The sequence below is a fragment of the Meles meles genome, chromosome 4, assembly GCF_922984935.1.
Source record: "Meles meles chromosome 4, mMelMel3.1 paternal haplotype, whole genome shotgun sequence".
Classification (NCBI taxonomy): Eukaryota; Metazoa; Chordata; class Mammalia; order Carnivora; family Mustelidae; genus Meles; species Meles meles.
The window spans coordinates 24,164,565-24,185,257 of record NC_060069.1 but is presented as its reverse complement, the minus strand read 5'-3'; the positions used below and the strand labels follow the sequence as shown (position 1 = coordinate 24,185,257).

The 20,693-nt window shown below is 36.2% G+C and overlaps 1 protein-coding gene across 11 annotated transcripts in view; it reads right to left on the bottom strand.

Moving 5' to 3' along the window:
- Positions 1-20,693, bottom strand: part of RBMS3 (RNA binding motif single stranded interacting protein 3) — a 740,514-nt gene that overhangs the window by 502,678 nt on the left and 217,143 nt on the right. For all 11 annotated transcript variants that reach the window (XM_046002641.1, XM_046002647.1, XM_046002649.1 and 8 more), the window contains one exon: positions 19,797-19,855. In XM_046002641.1, the coding sequence (XP_045858597.1) occupies positions 19,797-19,855 (59 nt within the window). The remainder of the gene's footprint in view (positions 1-19,796; positions 19,856-20,693) is intronic.

Sequence of the window (20,693 nt, the reverse complement as noted above, 5' to 3'; positions counted from 1 at the left end):
TGAAGAAGGATTCATGCAATAGTCACAGTCTCTAGATAATAATTTAATTCATACTGCAGTATCAGGTGAATCAAAATTCTCTTATTGCACTCATCACATGCTACATCTAAAGAATAAGTTCCTTTTTGGAAACCATTTTCAAACGTTCATATCCAAAACTTAGGAATATGTGATACATTTCTTTACTATCCAGCATAGTATAATAATCACAGAATAATCCTCTGCTTCTTAAATAATCCTGAGGACTATCTGTGGAAAGACAGGCAAGACGACCTTTCCATGGTACAGATTTTTCCCATTTTCTTCTCTCTCTTGCCTTATATTTTTAATAAATCAGAATGAATGGTTAGAAATTATAGGAAAAGGGAGGCCTTTGCTAAACGTATCAGAAACATTTACAAATGTTTCTGAAACCCAAAAATGAAAAATATGACTACCATAATATAAGAATTTTAATTGCAGATAAATTTAAACCAAATGTTACTGGAAAATCTCGCTTTTTACTTTCCAACTTCTGCTCTCTAAGGAATTCCAAGCTCAGGAGCACAGTGTCAGCAAAGTGACTCTGAACATGAACAGATATGAAATTTCTGTTCTCGGTTAGTCTTGTGACACATGTGTTTTTAGTCTTTCCTAAGACACAGTGGGACCCCTCAACTTTTAAGTCATAATATGAAAATCCCATTTTGTTATTATTCTTATAAACGGTGAATGATTGAGCAATGTTCTCCAAGTAAAGGCAAACTGGGTGTTATTCTTTATAGATGATAGTCCTATGTAAAGGGCCCATAATTTCCATTTTTTATGCCTATGAATTCAAATTCTTTTTCCGTGTTTCCCTTTATAACCAGCACCAGACATTAGCAAAGTGTTGGGCTAAATACAGGGTTGAAGTCTTTTGAATGGGATGGTCAGTAGACCAAACACAGAGACTCACAGAGGCACCAACTCCGTAAAAACTCTTCTCCACAAATGTTATATACTTAATATTAAAGTCACACAAAAGACCCAAGCACAGAACTAGTTTTCTGCTGTCTTCTGTTCCCACACAACAATGCATTATTTGAATCACTGTTACATTTGAGAGTCAAAGTTATATTTAGAAATCAACTTTTGACTTGAATCAAGTCTCCCTGTCTCCATTGAAAGATTTTCTCCTTTGTCATTAACCAAAAGGTAACTCATTTTTTTTTCTGGTAACATGTTTATAAAATACACCATATAAATCCTGGCACATAGTGGGAGCTCAATGCCTTGTGGTTTTAAGCAACACCAAGAGACATGCATGGTGTCTGTTAAAATTTTGCAGGAAAGAAGAATATGGAAGGTATTCTGGGTTGAAGAAGGATGAACTGAGTAAAAACCCAAGGGTGGTAGAAGCATGATGTGTTGGGAGACTAAAGTGCCCGGCCTGTTTAGTGTTAAAGGCAAATGTTGAAACAGAATGAACAGCTCTGTGAGCTGATCCATATTATGCAAGTCCTTTAAATCCATGCTGAGGAATTCAGACTCTATGAAGAATGGAATAACAAGTCACAGGTTTTCAGCAGGTAAGGGACACGATCAAGTCTGTTTGAAAAAGGCAAATGAATTGCCCAAGTACTGGGTCCAGATGTTCTTAACAAGAACTTGCGCTTACTGCAGCTACGTGATAAATGGCTACAATTTTGTCCCAGTTTCTAATCACAACCAAAATCACATACATGATGACTTCTTGGTACTACATCCATGTACTGAGAATCGAAGATGTGGTTAAGCCATTTGTTATTTTATTCTCCCAGACATTCGCTGGATGAGGATTTCACGTTTCAAGCACGTGCTAAGTGAATGAGAAATGAAAAAGACACAGTCTTTATTTATTTTTTCTGAAGAAATATATAATTCTTCTTCTTGATAGGCCTTGATAGTGAAAAAACACTGCCTATACCCAGTTTGTTCAGTGCTGGCTGGAATTTTGGGAGAGCAAAAAGTTTTCTTAAGGCATACAGAGAAAGCATCCTTGATTTTCCATAGAAATGTGTTGGTTATGTTAGAATGTGATGGGTTTGTTATTGTTATTTTAAAGCAAAACATTAAATAAATAAATATTTTAAAGTTTGTCTCAAAAGTAAATAAAGAGGGACGTCTGGGTGGCTCAGTTGGTTGGACACCTGCCTTCGGCTCAGGTCATGATCCCGGAGTGCCAGGATCGAGTCCCGCATCGGGCTCCCGGCTCCACAGGGAGTCTGCTTCTCTCTCTGATCTTCTCGTCGCTCATGCTCTCTCTCACTGTCTCTCTCAAATAAATAAATAAAATATTTTTTAAAAAGTAAATAAAGAAAAGAAAGCATCCTTGAGTCAGCTTGGGCAGGGGTGGAGGGAAAAGGAAGGCTCTGAAGACTGAATGCCCATCAGCTGAGCCTTGCAAGTCAAGGAAAAGCAGAGAGATAGCACGGGAGAGGGATGATGGATGAGAGCTCACGTGGCCAGGCTTCAGGACAAAGCAAACCTGAATTACTATTTTATATTTGCTATTTTATAGTTGTGGGGATTCAAACAACCTCCTTGGCTCTCACCTCTATAAACTGGAGAGATAATTATAATGATTTGACTGCCATAATGTTTATAAAGCTCTTAGCATAACTTCTGTAGATGTAGCAAGTACTCAATAAATATCAGACTTTATTACTAAATTGGGGGGGGTGGCGTTTCTAGCAAAGGGACTAGGAACCTTGATGCCATTACACATGGCATGTAACCAAGTGTGGTTGGACATGTAGTAAGAGACAAAAGTTGACCAGGGCCATCAATGCATCCATGTGAGTTGCTCATTGTATATAAGTCCAGTTGTGCTAGTCACAGGGACTACAATGTGAATGTTCCAGCAGTCCCAGAATGGCACACGGCTCACGTTATCAAAGACATGCAGTAGCCTTTGTGTTAGAGAGTACAGGACAGGCCAGATCATGAAAAGCCTTATATTCTGTGATGAATAACTTGAATTTTATCATTTGTGACATCTCATTTCAAATGATAGAGACCCCCAAATTTACACATATAATTGGATTTTAATGAAGATATATATCTTTAAATTTTCTCATTATTGAATAAATGAGTGTTTTCTTCTTCTGCATTTCAACACTGTTAAATTATGCTGATAGTGATCATTATCATTGTTTTTCCAGACAGCACAACTATTTTTTTTAATTTAATGGAAATTCAAAAATCAATATATCACCATAAAAAGAATCTTTATAATCTATAATCACCGTTCCATGATTCCTTCAAGTCCTTAACCTTCTGAATGTGTTGTTTTTATAGAATTGTGTTCAGACACTGAATACGATTTTGTAATTTGCTTTCTTTTTTTCTATCTTTTAAAGGGTTAACTGAGAAATACTTACTAGCACTTATTATGTCCTAGGTGTTGGTTTTGCAGATAGAGTAAAATATGCTTACTCTCCCAAAAAAGTCACAGTCCAGAAAAGAAGACACAAGTGTCAACCAATATTAATATATCTCAAGCAAAAATATCTTAAGTAATCATCATAGATCATGTTTTGACCTAGTTATTAGCAAAGCATACATAGATTTTTCTATTTTTCTTTTTCCCTATTAACATCATACTATAGCTTTGTTTTTCATGCTGTTCAAAGTCATAATAATTATCTTTCTAAATTGCTGCAAAACACTCCATTGCTTTAACCAGAGTTTTATCATTCCCCATTTTTACATTTTTGGTTATTTCTGAGCTTCAATGATATAATGCAGAGATTATCAATGTCTCTAGCTTTCCTACACTTAAAATATCATTTCTTTGAAAAAAATATGATTAAGTTTATTTGCTCAAAAGTTTGGGAAATTTAGTGACTCTTGAAATGTAGTCATAAAAAAACACTTTTGCTTTTAAATGAAACTAATAAAAAAAGAGGCATCTCCACTGCCCCTCTAAATTAATTTTTTTTCTTGTTGACTTCTTATGGACAAATGATCAATAATTTCACCAATTATCAATAATTTCCACTTTGTTTGGGTTGATGTTTTATGGATTAAAAAATCCTAAGGTTCTGTGCACTTTAAGTGAGTCTCTGCTCTCTGGACCAAGGACATAGTTAAATCTCAATGACGCACATATTACCCGGGAGGTCATTTTTTTCCCTGCTGGCTGGGATAGCACCGACGTATGTGTGACCTGGACAAAATATCAGTCTGGTTTCTGGCGAAAGAGAGGGAAGCATTTCCTCTCTAAACTTGGAGACAAGTTTGGATTTCTGGAGTGGATCGGAAGGTCGCAGGCTCTGTGTTTCCACATGTGTGCAGTTAGCTAATGAGGGCTAGGAATTCTGAACACAATCGTCTACAAAATTGTTTAGAGAACAAAGCCCAAATGAAACCATTTGCCACACAGAGCTTCAGGTAATGCTTTACCTCTTGAGTTAAATCTAAATGAGAATGCCTTTACATGCCTTTCCCCTTGTTTGTCCAAAAAAATTCAAGGGACTGGCAATGTCAAAGCGAGCTGGTTACTATGGAGGAACAAAAATGCCAAGACATATAGGATGTTATGGTTTCCAATGCATAAGGAATTCATAGATGCCTATTGATAATAATTTTCAGATGGGCAAGAAACTCAACAAAATATACCTGCCTGCTTGACAATCTCTTAATTTTGGTTATAAATATAAAATGGCTGCTTTGCTATTACACTACTTCCTACAAAAATTCCATCCACAAGAACAGTCTACATGCAAATGATGGTGGAGAAGTAACATAATTCTCTCAACGGTCCCAGTAATGAGGACCTATTTATAAGATCAGCATTTGGAAGTAGAACATCGGGCCTGAGACATAACTCTCAGGGACCAGACAAGGAAGAAGTGGAGTTACAGTCCCAACATTCTAACAATTCAGACTCCAAACTTGGGTAAGGGATTCTAGAGTGAAGTCAAGGGAATAAAACATGTGCCGAAATAGAGCTGTTCACCAAACTAAACACAGATGCTTCAAGTTTCTTTAAAATACAAGGGAATGAAAGCCCAGGCAGCCTTTGGTTTGGAGTTAGAAGCTTTACGGCAACTTGAGACAATAGGAAAGTCTGTGGCTGGGGGCAGATCCTTTTGAGAAAAACCAGATTGAAAAAGGAAAAACTGACACAGGCATTTGGGTGTTTTGCGGCAAGGACTGGTTTGTGGATAAATTCAAAACATTCAAAGTCTTTTTGATCAAACTTTATCATACTCTTAGAATCCAAATAAGAAATTAGTTGTTTGTCCCTGGGTTCATCCATCAAGGAGATAATGACCCCAAACCACTGTCCACAGCTAAGTGCATACTATTTAAAGGAAAGAGGGGAGCCTGGGTAAGTAATTGGGATAGAGTGGCCTCTTCAGAGGTCTTAACCTTATCCTCATAAGCAAACACGGGAGGCAAGCCAAACAGAACTTAAATAAGATGAAAGAGAGCATTTGCTGTGAAACTCTACCACACAAGCCCTTTAAGAAAGGACATGCCTCATTCTGAACCCTGAGAGGAAGGGAAATTATCAACCGCATTTTGTCCTCTTACTGCCATCCATAATCCTGTGATATTTTCCCACTTAAAATTGATTATACTGGCGCTCACTTTAAAGTTAACCCAGGTAGAAGGCTAGACATTTGTTAATATGACTTAAGCGCAAAACTGAAGTGAACAGAAAACCATTCTCCAAAAAACAGTATGTGGAATGAAACAAAATGATCAAAATACTGTCAAAAGGTGCCTATGCTTTCAAGGCACAATCTGCATGGACATATATAGCCACAGTAGTGACAGGACAGAGAGAGAACCCCCAGTCAGTGCTGTTTCCAGTGGACTGAAAGTGGATGGGTAAAAGCTGCTGCATGTTTTGTTTTGGATTTTTTGTTTTTGTTTTTGTTTTTTGTTTGTCTGTTTGTTTTTCAAAGTGTCCACCTTTACACAGAATGAAAACGTTGTCCTTGTGTCTGCCTGTCATTAATAACATCCAAGACCATTTACTGCCAGCCTTATGTAGGGGGATTATTTTATGGAAGAGCAAATAACAGAGGTTAGGCTTCGACCAACTTCTCCAGATTTGCTTCCTCATCAGTTCAAAGGGGATGGAGAATAATTCTTGGGGTTTCTTTTTTTTTTTTTTAATAAGATTTTATTTTTAAAGAACATGGCTTGTCTCTCCATTTTTTTTTTTTTTATTTATTTGACAGACAGAGATCACAAGTAGGCAGAGATGCAGGCAGAGAGAGTGAGAGGGAAGCAGGCTCCTTGCTGAGCAGAGAGCCCGATGCGGGACTCGATCCCAGGACCCTGAGATCATGACCTGAGCCAAAGGCAGCGGCTTAAACCACTGAGCCACCCAGGTGCCCCAATTCTTGGGGTTTCTTGATAGCCATTCAAAAAGACATAAGCTGTTCAAAGTTGAAGACGTGCATGCCCACAAGTCAAGTAGGTAAGAGAGTGAGTGAAGTGGGTTGGTTTTAAGAAAATTAACAGTGATTTAGCCTCCACTAAAAAGGATTCTCATCTAAATACTTTTAAGCAGCATTGTAGCCAAACAACATTCTTTTGTTAGACAAATCTTCCCTTTTGATGAATGACAGGAATGTTCTAAGAGACTTATAGACTCCAGTATGCTTAACCACTATTTGAACCAAGGCTGAGTTGCACAGCGTTATCAGTAAAAATATATCTCCTGTCCCCATAACCGCTGCTTACCATATTTCTGAGGACGCCTCAGTGCCTCATCAACTCATTACTCAACACACTGTGTTAAGCGGGCCTTCTCTCCTGGGGCAACAAACCAAAGATACCATTCCTGACCTTTCCTGTTGGGATTCACTTCTTTTTATTTATTTATTTATTTTCTTTTGTCCTGGTCCTTTAGTGTGTTTATGTGGTTCACTGGTTGATTGGTTGGTCACTAGGATGGTGGAAAATAGGTTGAAGAATTTACTTCCTATGCTTAAGGGAATTCAGATGGGAAAGATTAAAATGTTGGCGAATGCTGATAGGCCTCATAGCCCTTGATGCTACCCAAGACTGCAGTTTAACAAAGGTACTAAAAATCTTCCTCCCCAAACAGATGAGCTATCTTCTGGTTTGCCATGTGTCTGATGCTTCTACCAGTTCTTACACCATGCTGGCTTTTTATCATCTGCAGCAGCTCCCTTGTAAACTGAAATAATCTTATCTGGAAAGTTATATACTTTTAAAAAAAAAATGTCCTTAACAAGAACAGAGCCAAAGGATTGGCTCTAGACTAGTAACTGGGGGAAGACATAAAAGAGAAAAGATAGATTGAACTGGAAAACATGGGATATAGCTAGGATATTTAGCATTAATAGTCCATATTACCAGCACATAATTGGTGGAAATACAATGATGCAGAGTAGGAACATTAAATTTTTACACAGATTTCAAATACATACACACTTTATCCATGCTTGAACGAGCTCTTATTTGATAATTGCTTGTGCAACTTTGACTCTCTATGACTTGTCTTACATTCTCCTCACAAAATAGAGAAAAAGACACAAAGAACCTGACTGCTATCTAAGGCAGAACAACTTCCCCAGGACTTCTTTGGTTTACGTAACACAGCGGATGCTTAGTTACAAACAACTATGGGGATTTCACTTCAAGCTCCTTTTAATAAAATTACATTTCATTAAACTTAAACTTTAAGGCATATCTTTAGATTATGATTTTTAAAATTCTCTTAGGATACAAGTATCTCATATATTTTTGCCCGTCTCCCTTTCTCACACACACACACATTTTGACATATGTATGTACTTATATGTAACATACACAAGTACTTATATGTATAATAATGTGTATGTATATGTGTGTGATAAATATAAATAAATTATAAATTATAAAATATGTGTATAATAAATATATTTAAATTTATTAGTATATAATATACTAATAAATATATTAGTATATAATAATATTTATGAATGTATATCTATTTCACCTGGGGGTTATTTTAATTTGGTTCCAAAACAATGGTTAAAAATTGAGAGAGATGAGAAAATTCCACTTTTCATATGGGAATTTTTGGCTGCTTCTTTTTTTTTAATTTGTTTGTTTGTTTGTTTAGAAGGGGAGAGGGGGAGAGAGAGGAGGGGCAAAGGGAAAGAGAGAATCCCAAGAATGCTCCACACCCAGTGCAGAGCCCAACAATGAGCTCAATCTCACGACACTGAGATCATGACCTGAGCCAAAATCAAGAGTCAGGCACTTAACTAACTGAGCCACCCAGATGCCCTGGGAAATTTTGGCTGCTTAAGTTTTTATTTAGTCAGAGGAAAATATTTGCAAACCATGCATCTGTTAAAAGGTTAATATCCCAAACATATAACAAACTCATATGATTCAATAGCAGAAACAAACAACCCTATTAAAAAATGGGCAAAGGATCTGAATAGACATTTTTCCAAAGAAGACGTTCAAATGGCCAATGGGTATATGAAAAGATACTCAGCATTACCAACCATTAAAGAATTACAAGTCAAAACTACAATGAGATATCACCTCATGCCTGTTCAGAATGGTTCTATTAGAGGGGCACCTGGGTGGCTTAGTGGGTTAAGCCTCTGCTTTCGGCTCAGGTCATGATCTCAGGTTCCTGGGATTGAGCCCCACCTGGGGCTCTGTGCTCAGCAGGGAGCCCGTTTCCTCCTCTCTCTCTCTCTCTCTGCCTGCCTCTCTGCCTCCTGATCTCTGTCTGTCAAATAAATAAATAAAAATCTTAAAAAAAAAAAAGAATGGCTATACTAGAAAGATAAGATATAACAAATGCTGGTGATGATGTGGGGGGAAAAAAAGAAATTCTTATATGTTATAGGCGGGAATTTAATTTAGTATAGCCATTATGGAAAATAGTGTGGAGGTTTTTCAAAAACTGAAAATAGAACTATTGTATGTCCCAGCAATCCCTCTTCTGGGTACACATCCAAAGGTAATGAAATCAAAATATCAAAAACACATATGTTCCCCCATGTTTATTGCAGCAATGTTCACAACAGCCAAAGAAGGAAAAATACTTAAATGTCTGCTGGCAAATGAATAGATAAAGAAATTGTGGCATGTGTACACAACAGAATATTATTCTGCTTTAAAAAAGAAGAGATCTTGCCATTTGTAACAACATGGATGAATCTGGAGGACATTATGCTAAATGAAAGAAACCAGCCACACAAAGAAAAAAACAAAACAACAACAAACAGCTGCATGATGTCACTTATATGCAGAATCTAAAAAAGCAGAGAGTAGAAAGATGATTATCAGGGACAAAATGTTGGGGGAAATGGGGAGATGTTTATCTAAGGGTACAAAATGGCTCCTCTGTAGGAAGAATGTGTCTAGAGATCTACTGTACAGCATGATGATTATTGTTAATACAGCACTGAATACCAGAAAATTCCTAAGAGAGTAGCTTTCAGGTGATCTCAACACACATACACAAAATTAGTTTGTGGGGATATGATATGTTAATTAACTTGACACAGTAATTGGTTAACTATGTATATGTATGTCTAATCACCATAATGTCAAATGAACATACACAAATTTTATCTTTAAAATATTTGAAAAGAAGGTTTCCTCTAGTCAAATCAGTCTCAAATTCATCACCTGCTTCTCTACGAAAATATATAGTATTAGTCATAATTTCTTGAAGTCTTAAATATGAAATTAAAGATTTTCTGGTCCTTTACCCCTTCTTATTCGAAAATACCTCATGAAATACCTTGAGAGACTTTTTAATCAGTGTTTTAATAATTTTTTTAAATGAGCCTCTAACTTCACATAATTTTTTTTTAAAATATCTTTTATTTCATTCTTTCCTTCAATGATAAGGTATACTTTCTACTTCAATTATCTATTGTAGTAGAAGTACCCCAAAGACATAAATTCCAAGGTAGCTTAGAGTATATTTCTCTTGGAATTTTACTGCATGACTTAAGCACAGTCTCAAATGTGGTTATTTGCCACATCGTCCTTATACCCAAAGCTCAGTGTGTTCTTTCACACTGTTTCTCTAAAATCTTTTGTTTTAGCTCTGCTTTTCCCATAGTAGACGAGCCCTGAGAATGCGAACAGCAGTGATATCTGCATCTTACTATTTCTTGTTGAGAGAAGTTATACCTTTATAAGTGTCATAGAGAAGGTGTTCCGAAGATGCTTTATGAACACAGGTTCCTTCCTTCCAACTCAAGACTTATGTAAGCTGAATGACCAATAGGTCTATCTGGATATCTGCTAATTAAAATGAGCTGCCCTTTTCTTAAGAGACGTAATACAGATTAAATGCAGACCTTGCTATTTCTCTCTTACTCCATAACACAGGGAGAAAATCACACCAATATTTAAAATAATCATATGAAATAGAGACCTTGTATCACCAACATTTTATGGATAGACATCTGAGCTTAGAGCACTTGGAGAACCATAATACATGATACATTCATCTCTCAAATTCAATTTATGTTTTTGTAGTTTAGGGAGTTTTTAGCCACATGCACAAGTTTTTCTCTTTCATACTCTGGGGGTCTCATTTCTTCACTAAAGGACAGAAAAAATAGTTATTTTAATAGCAACATGAATAACCAATGAGTCAATAAGAACATTGAGAAGTATCAACTCAAATGACTATTAATCATATCTTAAACTAAATATACTTTCACTGTGCTTTCAAAACTAAGGAAGCAAGAATCTTTAGCCTTTATTTTTCTTTTTTTTTTTCTTTTTACCTTTAAACTTGTGAACATTATGAAGTGAACAACATAACAAAAGGTGAACAAAGAAGCATATTTTTTTCAGAATCTGACTCCATTAGAATGAATTCTACCACCTGCTACTGTGACAGAACATGTTTGTTCTCAGAGACATAAGGTTTATTAGCCCTGAAAAAACCTGAGGGCTATCAAATAGCCAACACCAAAATATATGGGAAAAAAATGCTTTAAGTACTCACACTTTTTGTTATTAACAAATGAGACTCGATAAATATGTGTCAATTCATAAAATACATAATCCTTGAGTGCTGAAAATGTACTCAGAATTGCATTAAATTATGCAAGATACGTAGAAGCTCTAGAAAATCTGGTTCTTATGAGAAAAAAATCCAAGTCCAAAGCCATAGAAAAATTTACCTGATTTTTGTACCAGATATATTACAAATATGGTTCCATGTAATTCTAAAAACACTTTTTTCATCATAGATATAAATAACCTCATTTAACGACTGAGGAAACAGATCTTTAGAGATGTTACATAACTTGTCCAAGAGAACTAAAATTATTACTTAGCAATTTTCATAACATAGACTTCATTTGGAAAATCGCTCAAGAACTAAATGGAGTTTCTTTTGAAAAATCTACATGTTTTGAAATTCTGTATTTGAAAGGATGTTTATTTACGTGGTATTACAAGTTTACATTTATTTTGATAACTGGGCAAACATATATCATATCTGTCCACTCGGCAAACATATATCCTCTCTGTCCACTCTACATTACTATAATTTGCATGTTATTTAAAATATATTACCGTATTGGATTTTCCATACACTTGTGAAATTACTGATGAGTGAACACAGATAACTTCAAACAATAAAAGGGGTAATTCCATTCTCATAAAATATTTTCAGTTAAAATGCTTAAAGAATAACTCAGGAAAACATGTGTCTGTGCATGTCTTGTACCCCTGGTATTTTAACAGACCTGTAGGACATATAACCGGCCATGTCCCTTCTTTCCATTCACGCAACATCAAAGGCTCCCAGAGAGAAAGATAAAGCCTCTGGAATCTAAGTAACTACCATGAACTGTACTATTTCCTCAATACCTTAACAATAGAAAATAAGCCCCATCAGGATCTTGAGTTTTATTATCTAGATTATAATCACAAAAGCAAGAGTGATAACGTGGCATAAAATCTTTGACTCCAGATGATGCTCAAAGGTGGTAATATTGTAAAATGTTTTTTGTATTTTGAGAAAGAGAGAGAGAGTGTCCAGTGAGTTAGAGGGGAGGGGTAGAGGGAGCCAGAGAATTTTAATTAGGCTCCACACCCAGAGTGGAGCCCAACACGTGGCTCGATCGCACAACCCTGAGACCATGACCTGAGCAGAAATCAAGAGTTCGATGCTTGGGGCGCCTGGGTGGCTCAGTGGGTTAAGCCTCTGTCTTCAGCTCAGGTCATGATCTCAGGGTCCTAGGATCGAGTCCTCTGCTCAGCAGGGAGCCTGCTTTCCTCTCTCTCTGCCTGCTACTCTGCCTACTTGTGATCTCTGTCAAATAAATAAATAAAAATCTTTAAAGAAAAAAAAGTTCTTAAAAAAAAAAAAAAAGAGTTAGATGCCCAACTGACTGAGTCACCCAGGCAACCCTGTAAAGTGTTTAAGTAGGATTGAAGAGTCTGGTGAAAACTCCTTGAAAAGGTGAATTTAGGAAGAAATAATCGACATAGACTAAAAGAGGTAAGAAGAAAGAGCATTTTACATGTATTAACGAAAGTCAAATTCTAAAAATAGGGAACTGAAACACAGAAGCAAACAGAATATCTGAATAAAAGGATTTCTGTTAACTTAAAAAATATGGATTAGGAAAAAGTCGTGTTCAGATTATGGGAAGAAACAACATTACTGTACCATTTTATTTTTAAGCTGTTTTAAACTCCACAAAAATTATTAAAATTTCTTTCCAATAGAATATTTTCCGTATGTGCAAAGAAGAAGGTAGGTTATAGCATTAAATGATGAAAAATATAATTTTATATTTAAAAGAGCAGTGTTACCTACTATATTTAATATCTGTGAATAGTTTTACTTTTGCTTAGTCAGTATATTAAAAATGACCACAAGCAAATGCTGAGTAAATACATAGCTATAAAAACTTTCAAAGTTAACACAGAATAATAATAAAAATGAAAATAAAATAATAACAGGGACTCCTGGGTGACTCAGTTAGTTAAGTGCCCGACTCTTTATTTTGGCTCAGGGGCTCAGGTCATAATCTCAGAGTCCTCAGATGGAGCTCCATGCTGAGCGTGGAGCCTGTTTAAGATTCTTTCTCTCCCTCTCTCTTTACCCTCGGCCTGGTTGAGTTCTCTCTCTCTCCCTCTTATAAATAAATAAATAAATAAATAAAACAATGACGACTAAAACAAACTTAAAAAAAATAATAATAAAGAACCCTCTAAATTATTTACTATTCTGCATTGGAAATAACAGGATTGGAAGGTTTATTTTTAACAGGAGAAAACATCTTTAGTTGTAGGTGTCTACAGAAACTGAAGACAACAAATAGAGACCATTTACCTTCAAAGAAGTTATTCTTCCCAAACTCTGGCTATAACATTATAAAAATTGGTGGGTTTTTTTTGTTTGTTTGTTTGTTTTTCGAAAGATGTCTAGAATGAAAACTCCCCGTAAAAGGTACCTGGAGGATGATTCTAAGTAAGCTTGATGTAGTGACAGAAGTTAGCAAAGTTCTTACACAAATTAACCTTTTCTGAAATGAAAATAAAAGTCAATATCAATACCAAATAAAGCAAATACGTTTATGTATTGATTACGTGTGATTAGTGGTAAAATTAATACTGGACTAGATTAAATTTCACAAAAGAAGTTCAGGGAAATATCACATTTCATTTTCCAAAAGAAAATGCAGTTGCCTAAATAGAGATGCTTTCACCTTTAAAAAAAAAAAAAAAACAAAACTTAATCCCATTATTTGAAAATTGAGTAAATGTGTTGTTCAAGTCATTTTGCTTCATGGGCTTCTTGCTCAATAGACTGTGACCCACCCCCACCTGGGGGAGGTCCCTATTCCCCTCAAAATGTACAAAACATTTATTTGAGTTTGCACTCATTTGGGGAAATAATGGGTACTAGAAACAAGGCTTTCCATGGTGTTTAGTTTCTTTACCTACTTTGTTTCTATGTGGACAAGTCCAGGGTAGGTATGTTATTTTCTGGAAACCAAATAGTTCCATTTACACATATATTCTCCACCCAGGTGCACGTCCATAGGTAGTAGGGGCTACTTCATACCCTACAATGATTTTACATAAAAATATGACAACCATAACATCTCCTCCTTCCTCCATGTTCACTGGATTTAATATAGAAATCCATACTTCCCTCATTTGCTATATAGATACTCCCTCTCAGTAAGGAAGAAAATTAAATGATAAGTAAATTGAATACTTCCAAATCTGCCCAAGTATATGGTCTCATATTTAGTTACTTAAAATACTTAAAAAAAAAAAAAAGTGGGGCACCTGGGTGGCTCAGTCTGTTGGATGACTGACTCCTGATTTTGGCTCAGATCATGATGTCTGGGTTGTGAGGTTGAGCCCCACATGGGGCTCTGCACTCAGCAGGGAGTCTGCTTGGGATTCTTTTCCTCTATCCTTACCCCCACCTACCCCTACCTTTCTCTCTCTAAAAATGAATAAATAAATCATGTTTAAAAATGTGTAACATGGCCATGTGTCTAGAACTGCCAAAAGGATTTGTTTACGCCCCACCTTGAAACAATCTAGGAGGGTTCTATCCCTCTCTATAAAATTAGTAGAACATGCAGAATTATTCTTCTTACAGAAGAAATAACAATTTATGATTCCGGTTCTATCCCTCTCTATAAAATTAGTAGAACATGCAGAATTATTCTTCTTACAGAAGAAATAACAATTTATGATTCCATTTCAAAAAAAGAATGAATGATATCTTCCATGGATGATTGCAGAACTTTGAGATACTTGTCTTCAAATCTGATTTTAAGGGTCCAATGAAATGTTAAAGGCAACATAAGCTTCCATAAATATAGTTAAACCAACTTGTGACAACAAAGGCAGAAGGGAGTATTTCAAACTCTTAGAAGTTGGTATGCTTGGCACACGCTAACTACACTTATATCCTATGGCTATTATGCATGGAAACTTTCTATGGAATATCCATTACTCATTCCCTCTGCTCTAAATACATAGCCTGTCAGAAAAAAATGGTGTGGGGAGGGGTACAGAAGAAGCCAAACTTAAAGAGCAGGAAAAGGCAGAGACAAGTAAATTCATTGAAGATTTATACCATGCTTTCAATGACTTCTTTCATTTAATTTTCCCTAACTTTTTAAATTAGTAAATATACTGGACCCAGAGGGAAACATATGGAGAAAAGCAGAAAACAAACAAACAAAAAAACAATGCAGTGCAAATCTCTGTGACTTATACAATAGCCCTTATTTGGTCCTTGCATTTGAGTATCTGAATGAACTGTGGTCTGCTTTTCATTACTCTCCATCTGGAGCTGTTGCCTGCTTTGTTCAGCAATTTCTGGTCATTTTGGCCTGATGGTGACTGTTTTGTTTTATGTTGCCATATTTTACAGAACGAAAGCTGCCATAGCCACCACCCAAGAAAGAACAATCTTGAAAATGAGAGGTTATGTTGAAAGAGTTCTCCATGACCTCTTCCAGAATAGAGCAAGTGTGCTTCTCTGGGCCTGTCTACTGTACAGAACTTCAGGGTGTGAGTGATACACAGGGAGGGAACAAAAGCCTTTCTTTCAGATGCTAAGTTAGGGTAAGAGTCTGAGGTTAGGCTAATACATCAAGGTTCATTTTGATGCTTTTACTTTTCATCTCCAAGGAGACTAGTGAATGTACGTCTTCACACCCCACTCAACACTAACTTGCATGTAATATACTGCATGTGCAACAGCTCATGAAAAATTGAATTCATACCATATCTTTAAAAACAAAAATAAATAAATCCTGTCTTCCTAAGATTTGGTTTTAATTGCACAGCCTGAGTCTGGAGGCGAAGTTGCAAATGGTTCAGAAGCAAGTGTCTCAGAGAAGACTACACCCAATTTGCATTCTCTAATGACAAGCTCGATGCTTGTAAAAAAGCCACCTCACCCCTTCCACATCCTTCCTTTAAAAAAGCCATGGTCAAGAAGAACTTAATATCTGCCAATTATTTAAAGAAGCAAAACATAACATTCTCTCCCAATCCATTACTGTTTTCGTCTGACATTATTTTACAAGAAACAAAGAAACATATAGTCATAGGCCCTCATAGTTCATAAAAAGAACCACAAAACATAAATATAATTAAAACCAGATCATTTTTCCAAGAACTGTTTTGTTTGTTTTTGTTTTGTTTGTTTTGTGTGGAAATACAACAGACTTGAAGAGATGTAAAGTTAATAATAATCTACCACCCATATTCCCACCCCTTGATATATTTTTTGTTTAACATTGCCAGTATTTTATACCACAGCTGACACTTTGTATTGTTGAGTATTATCCATGTACGACCCACTTAACCATCAAGTCAGGCCATATTATTATTATTATTATTATTATTATTATTATTATTATTTTATAGATGGGGAAATTGAGGAACCTAGGAAAGTTGAATCATTTACCACAGATCACACGGTTCACTTAGTGGAGAGGCAGTGTCCAAACCAGGCAGTCTGGATCCACCACAGACATAAGTATAAGCAATACTTACTCTCAAATATTTACCTAGCTCTGTATTTATTTTACACATGATTTTTTATTCCTCTATATTCATTTAACTTCCCTTAATAAATAGGCTCATCATCTGACACAGTTTAGTCTTCTTTCCTGTCATTGCAATGGCTGTATCACTTGCATATGCCCCATAAGCTAGAATTGGGAGATTGCTTATATCTGTGTCCGTTACAGAGAATGAAAGAGTGTTCAGCCTGAGCCTATTTACATGTACTTTAAACATTTGTTTAAATAAAAATATTTGGGGCAACATTCTCAGTGTAATTACTAGTGTCAATAAAATGTCTTTTATTGGGGTGCATGGGTGGCTCAGTGGGTTGAGCCTCTGCCTTTGGATTAGGTCATGGTCTCAGAGTCCTGTGATCGAGCCATGTATCGGGCTCTCTGCTCAGGAGGGACCCTGCTTCTCCCCCTCTCTCTGCCTGCCTCTCCGCCTACTTGTGATCTTTCACTCTGTCAAATAAATAAATAAAATCTTTTAAAAAAATGCCCTTTATTGCTCTTTCCAAACTGACTTTTTAAAAAGCCTCTGCCGATTTAGGATGATATCAACAAAGACGGGCGACCGGATGGGGACAGGAAACAGCACCGGATGACCTGCATGAAATAATGGTTGCTACCCAAGTGGATATAAATTATCACTGCAAATTACTTTAATTTACATGTTTCCGATTATTTCTTGACTCACCCTGAAGGCACTGTTCTTTTGCAGCCTTTCCAAGTGTTTGTTGGTTTTTGTTTCTTGTTTTTCCTTTCTAACATCGCTTCTCCCAATGGACCTGTACGAGCCTCCCTGCTCCTAAGTCCATTTGGCTTCACTCCTACCTAAAATCTCCAATTTAGAATCTTTCATCATTAAAATCTTATAACCAGTGACTCTTCATTTTCATTATTGTCTATAAAATCCCCAGATATGATCACTCTTAGTGCTCCACAAATACCTTCTGGATCAGTTACCTTCCCCTACACTGTTACTGCTTCAATTCTTGGCTATTTCAATAAAGACTTAGATGATCATTTCAATGTCTTGTTTCATCAGTTCGTTGAATGCCTCAATGATGTCACACCTTCCTTCTAACCTTAGAAATGCACTCCCATGGTTATCACTGACAACTATAAACAATTTTTATAAGTATAATTGCTGCCTCTTCCCAACTGCATGTTGTTTTTATGGTAGTCATTTCAAGGGCCATTTTTCTGAATAAGATTCAGAATGTCATTAAAATAATACTTTCCCTCAACATGAAAGTGGCAATAATACCATTCTGATCATGAGTGCTTATTTTTAGGAGACCCACGTCCATGTCCTTGAGGAAGATTATGATTCAGAATCAATATTGATAATCCACAGGCTCCAAATGCTGAAAAGGCAACTGGAGGCTTTTATTTGTGTATGTATAATGACAACATGTTCACTCCACCTTCTTCACAGTGCCCTCAGGGCAAAATGTCTAATAGCCCTCTGCCTGCCCATAATGTCATCTTTAGTTGCCCTTCTATTAAATGATTTCCCTAGGATGGGGCACCTGGGTGGCTCTATGGGCTAAATGATTTCCCTAGGAGGTTCCATGGGCCCTCTCTTCCTCCCTTCCTTTCTCTCCCTTTGCTCCATCTCCTTCTGTATTTATCAGTGCTTATTATGAGACTAGTAGTCTCCAAACCAGTTTTTAAGTCCATATTACAATGAGTAAGAATATGTTGTATCAGCAAACCCATAATTCATTTATATATTTAAAACATATGCATTTGTAAAATTATCCTAATATGTTCTAAACCACACACAGGAGGTTGATATAAAAACAAAGAGAGATATTTTCTAATATTTTCTGCTAGCATTCCCAGCAGATAGCCAAACATTCCCCTACAACACATCCCTTTGAAGATAAGCTTTCTAGGTTATACAGGTCCTATCTTAATTGAGTTTAAGGCTCTTTGGGGAGAGAGAGAGAATTAAATAAGCAATTACAAGAAAATGTGGATTGGAGTGTTAGGAGTTTCTTCTATTCTAGCTACGTGCTTCTGCTCAATTACATTCTAAAATTCTTTCTCCCAGACCTTTCCCAAGCTCATCCATTCTGACTTGCCTTTATAAACTTCATTCCCCCAAAAGAAATCTCTATCTTCTCCTCTCACGGCATTTGGTGTGTATGTCTATTATGGATATCTCTGTTACACTTTCACATGTATTAGGCCAATAACACTGATTCTAGTAAGCATGTTAGGATTAGTTCCTCGATTTTCTTGTTCGTTTCCTTTTCAAACTGAACTATTAGATGACAGGAACCCGTCTTATTATTTTTTGTCTTATAGTATCTAAATACCTAATACGTTTGTGAATTTTTAGGAGACTAAAATGCTTTTTTAAAAAATTGATGAATAGATCCAATCATTACCCAAGTAGGCTAGGATACATTTTTAGCATATGAGTGTCTGTTCATAAAACATATGTACATTATATCTGTATGTGAAATAGGGGCAGTATTTAGAATGATCTTGGCTCTCCATACTTCTTGATGACAGTATTACAAAAAAGGCTGGATTACAGGAACAACAAATAACATATGTCACTAGAAGCATTCCAATTTTCTAGTAAGAACTGAGTCATGCAAGGGAGACCATACAGATTTCACAAATAATATATACTGCACGAGTATGGTATTGAAAGAGTATGTGATTCCCAGACATGAAGAAACACAAGTCACAGATAGAGTCAAATACTTCAGATATGTTTCCAGGGGGAAACAAGCAAACAAAAAAGCCTTAATAAGATACCACTCAGATCCCGAGGGAGGCTGACAGCAGAAGTTTAGACACAACGGGCCCATTTGTAAACTCATTCCTAGTCAACCAATGTTGCGAAAGCTTTAAAGAACAGATAAATTAAAACGTGCTTTGCATGGGGAAGTTTTCCCCAGAGTTCCTCATTTTTATCTAGGAAATCAATTTGCATCACTGATGATATCATTCAAATCAGACAACCCAAAGTTGTTAAGAGGTAATTTAGTTTTACGCTGAAGCAATTTGATACTTGTTCTGATTTGTGATTTTCATTTTGTTTGTTAATGAAAAAAATTAATGAACAATGTTACTAGAAATACAACTCATCAAAGCTTCAGCATTATTAAAGAGTTTTGCCATATACTGTACATCATGATCACTGTGCAGCTGATGCCTGGATCTCTGCCTTGGAGGTGTCATCAATCCAACAGTCTATGTAAGAATCCACGGTACAGACACCCTTACACATACCTTTGCACTGATTTGTGTTTTTGTCCAGAATTGCCTTTGTGGATACAATTTTTCCATACCTGAAGGAGAGAGAGAGAGAAATCCATGTTATTATAGCCCAATGAAGACACTTAAAATACCTTAATGAACATTGGTGCACACATAATTGAGCAGGAATAAACCAAAAAAACAAGCTCTGTACTCCCATTTCACACCTGGATGATCTCTTTTCACCAGTTCTTCTCTATAACTCGAGAATGCGCTTCCCTACATAATCACTGGGTTGAGCCTTCAAAAATAGACCTGTCAGGTTGTCATGGGTGGCTGAAAGGGGGTTGCGTGTGATTGTGATCGAAGTAAATCATACTGTGGATTGCTGGAGAAAAGCACAGACCTTGGCCCCAGGCTGAACAGGGCTTACTTCCAGTGTTGGCGCTGACCTAGTGTGGCAATGCTGAGCAGTTTAATACAACTTCTCCAATGTTGTTTTTTTCATTTGTGAAAATGAGAATTCTAATAATTCCCTTTCAGGATTTGGGAGAGTGATAAATTGAAATATTGAGATTTCCTAGCAGTGCTCCTAAGATAAATAGGATTGTTTTGTTATTAAATACATACTGTAAGTTAATTGAGGAGAAGGACTGAGTTTTGTATTCTCAATGCCTGCCACTATATGTAATAGAAGCTCAATAAATGTTTGCTATAAATAAGTGAATGATACAAGTAATGCAATGGTACTTCATCTACAATGAAGTTTCTGCCATAAATACATATAAGTATATCTATTATTTTATCATGTCTTGCAGAAGACCCAGTCTAGGTTTTGTTTCTTAAAAGATGGGTAATATAGAAAATGAAACTCACTCACTCTTTCTTTTTTAAAGGTTTTATTTATTTATTTGACAGAGAGAGAGAGAG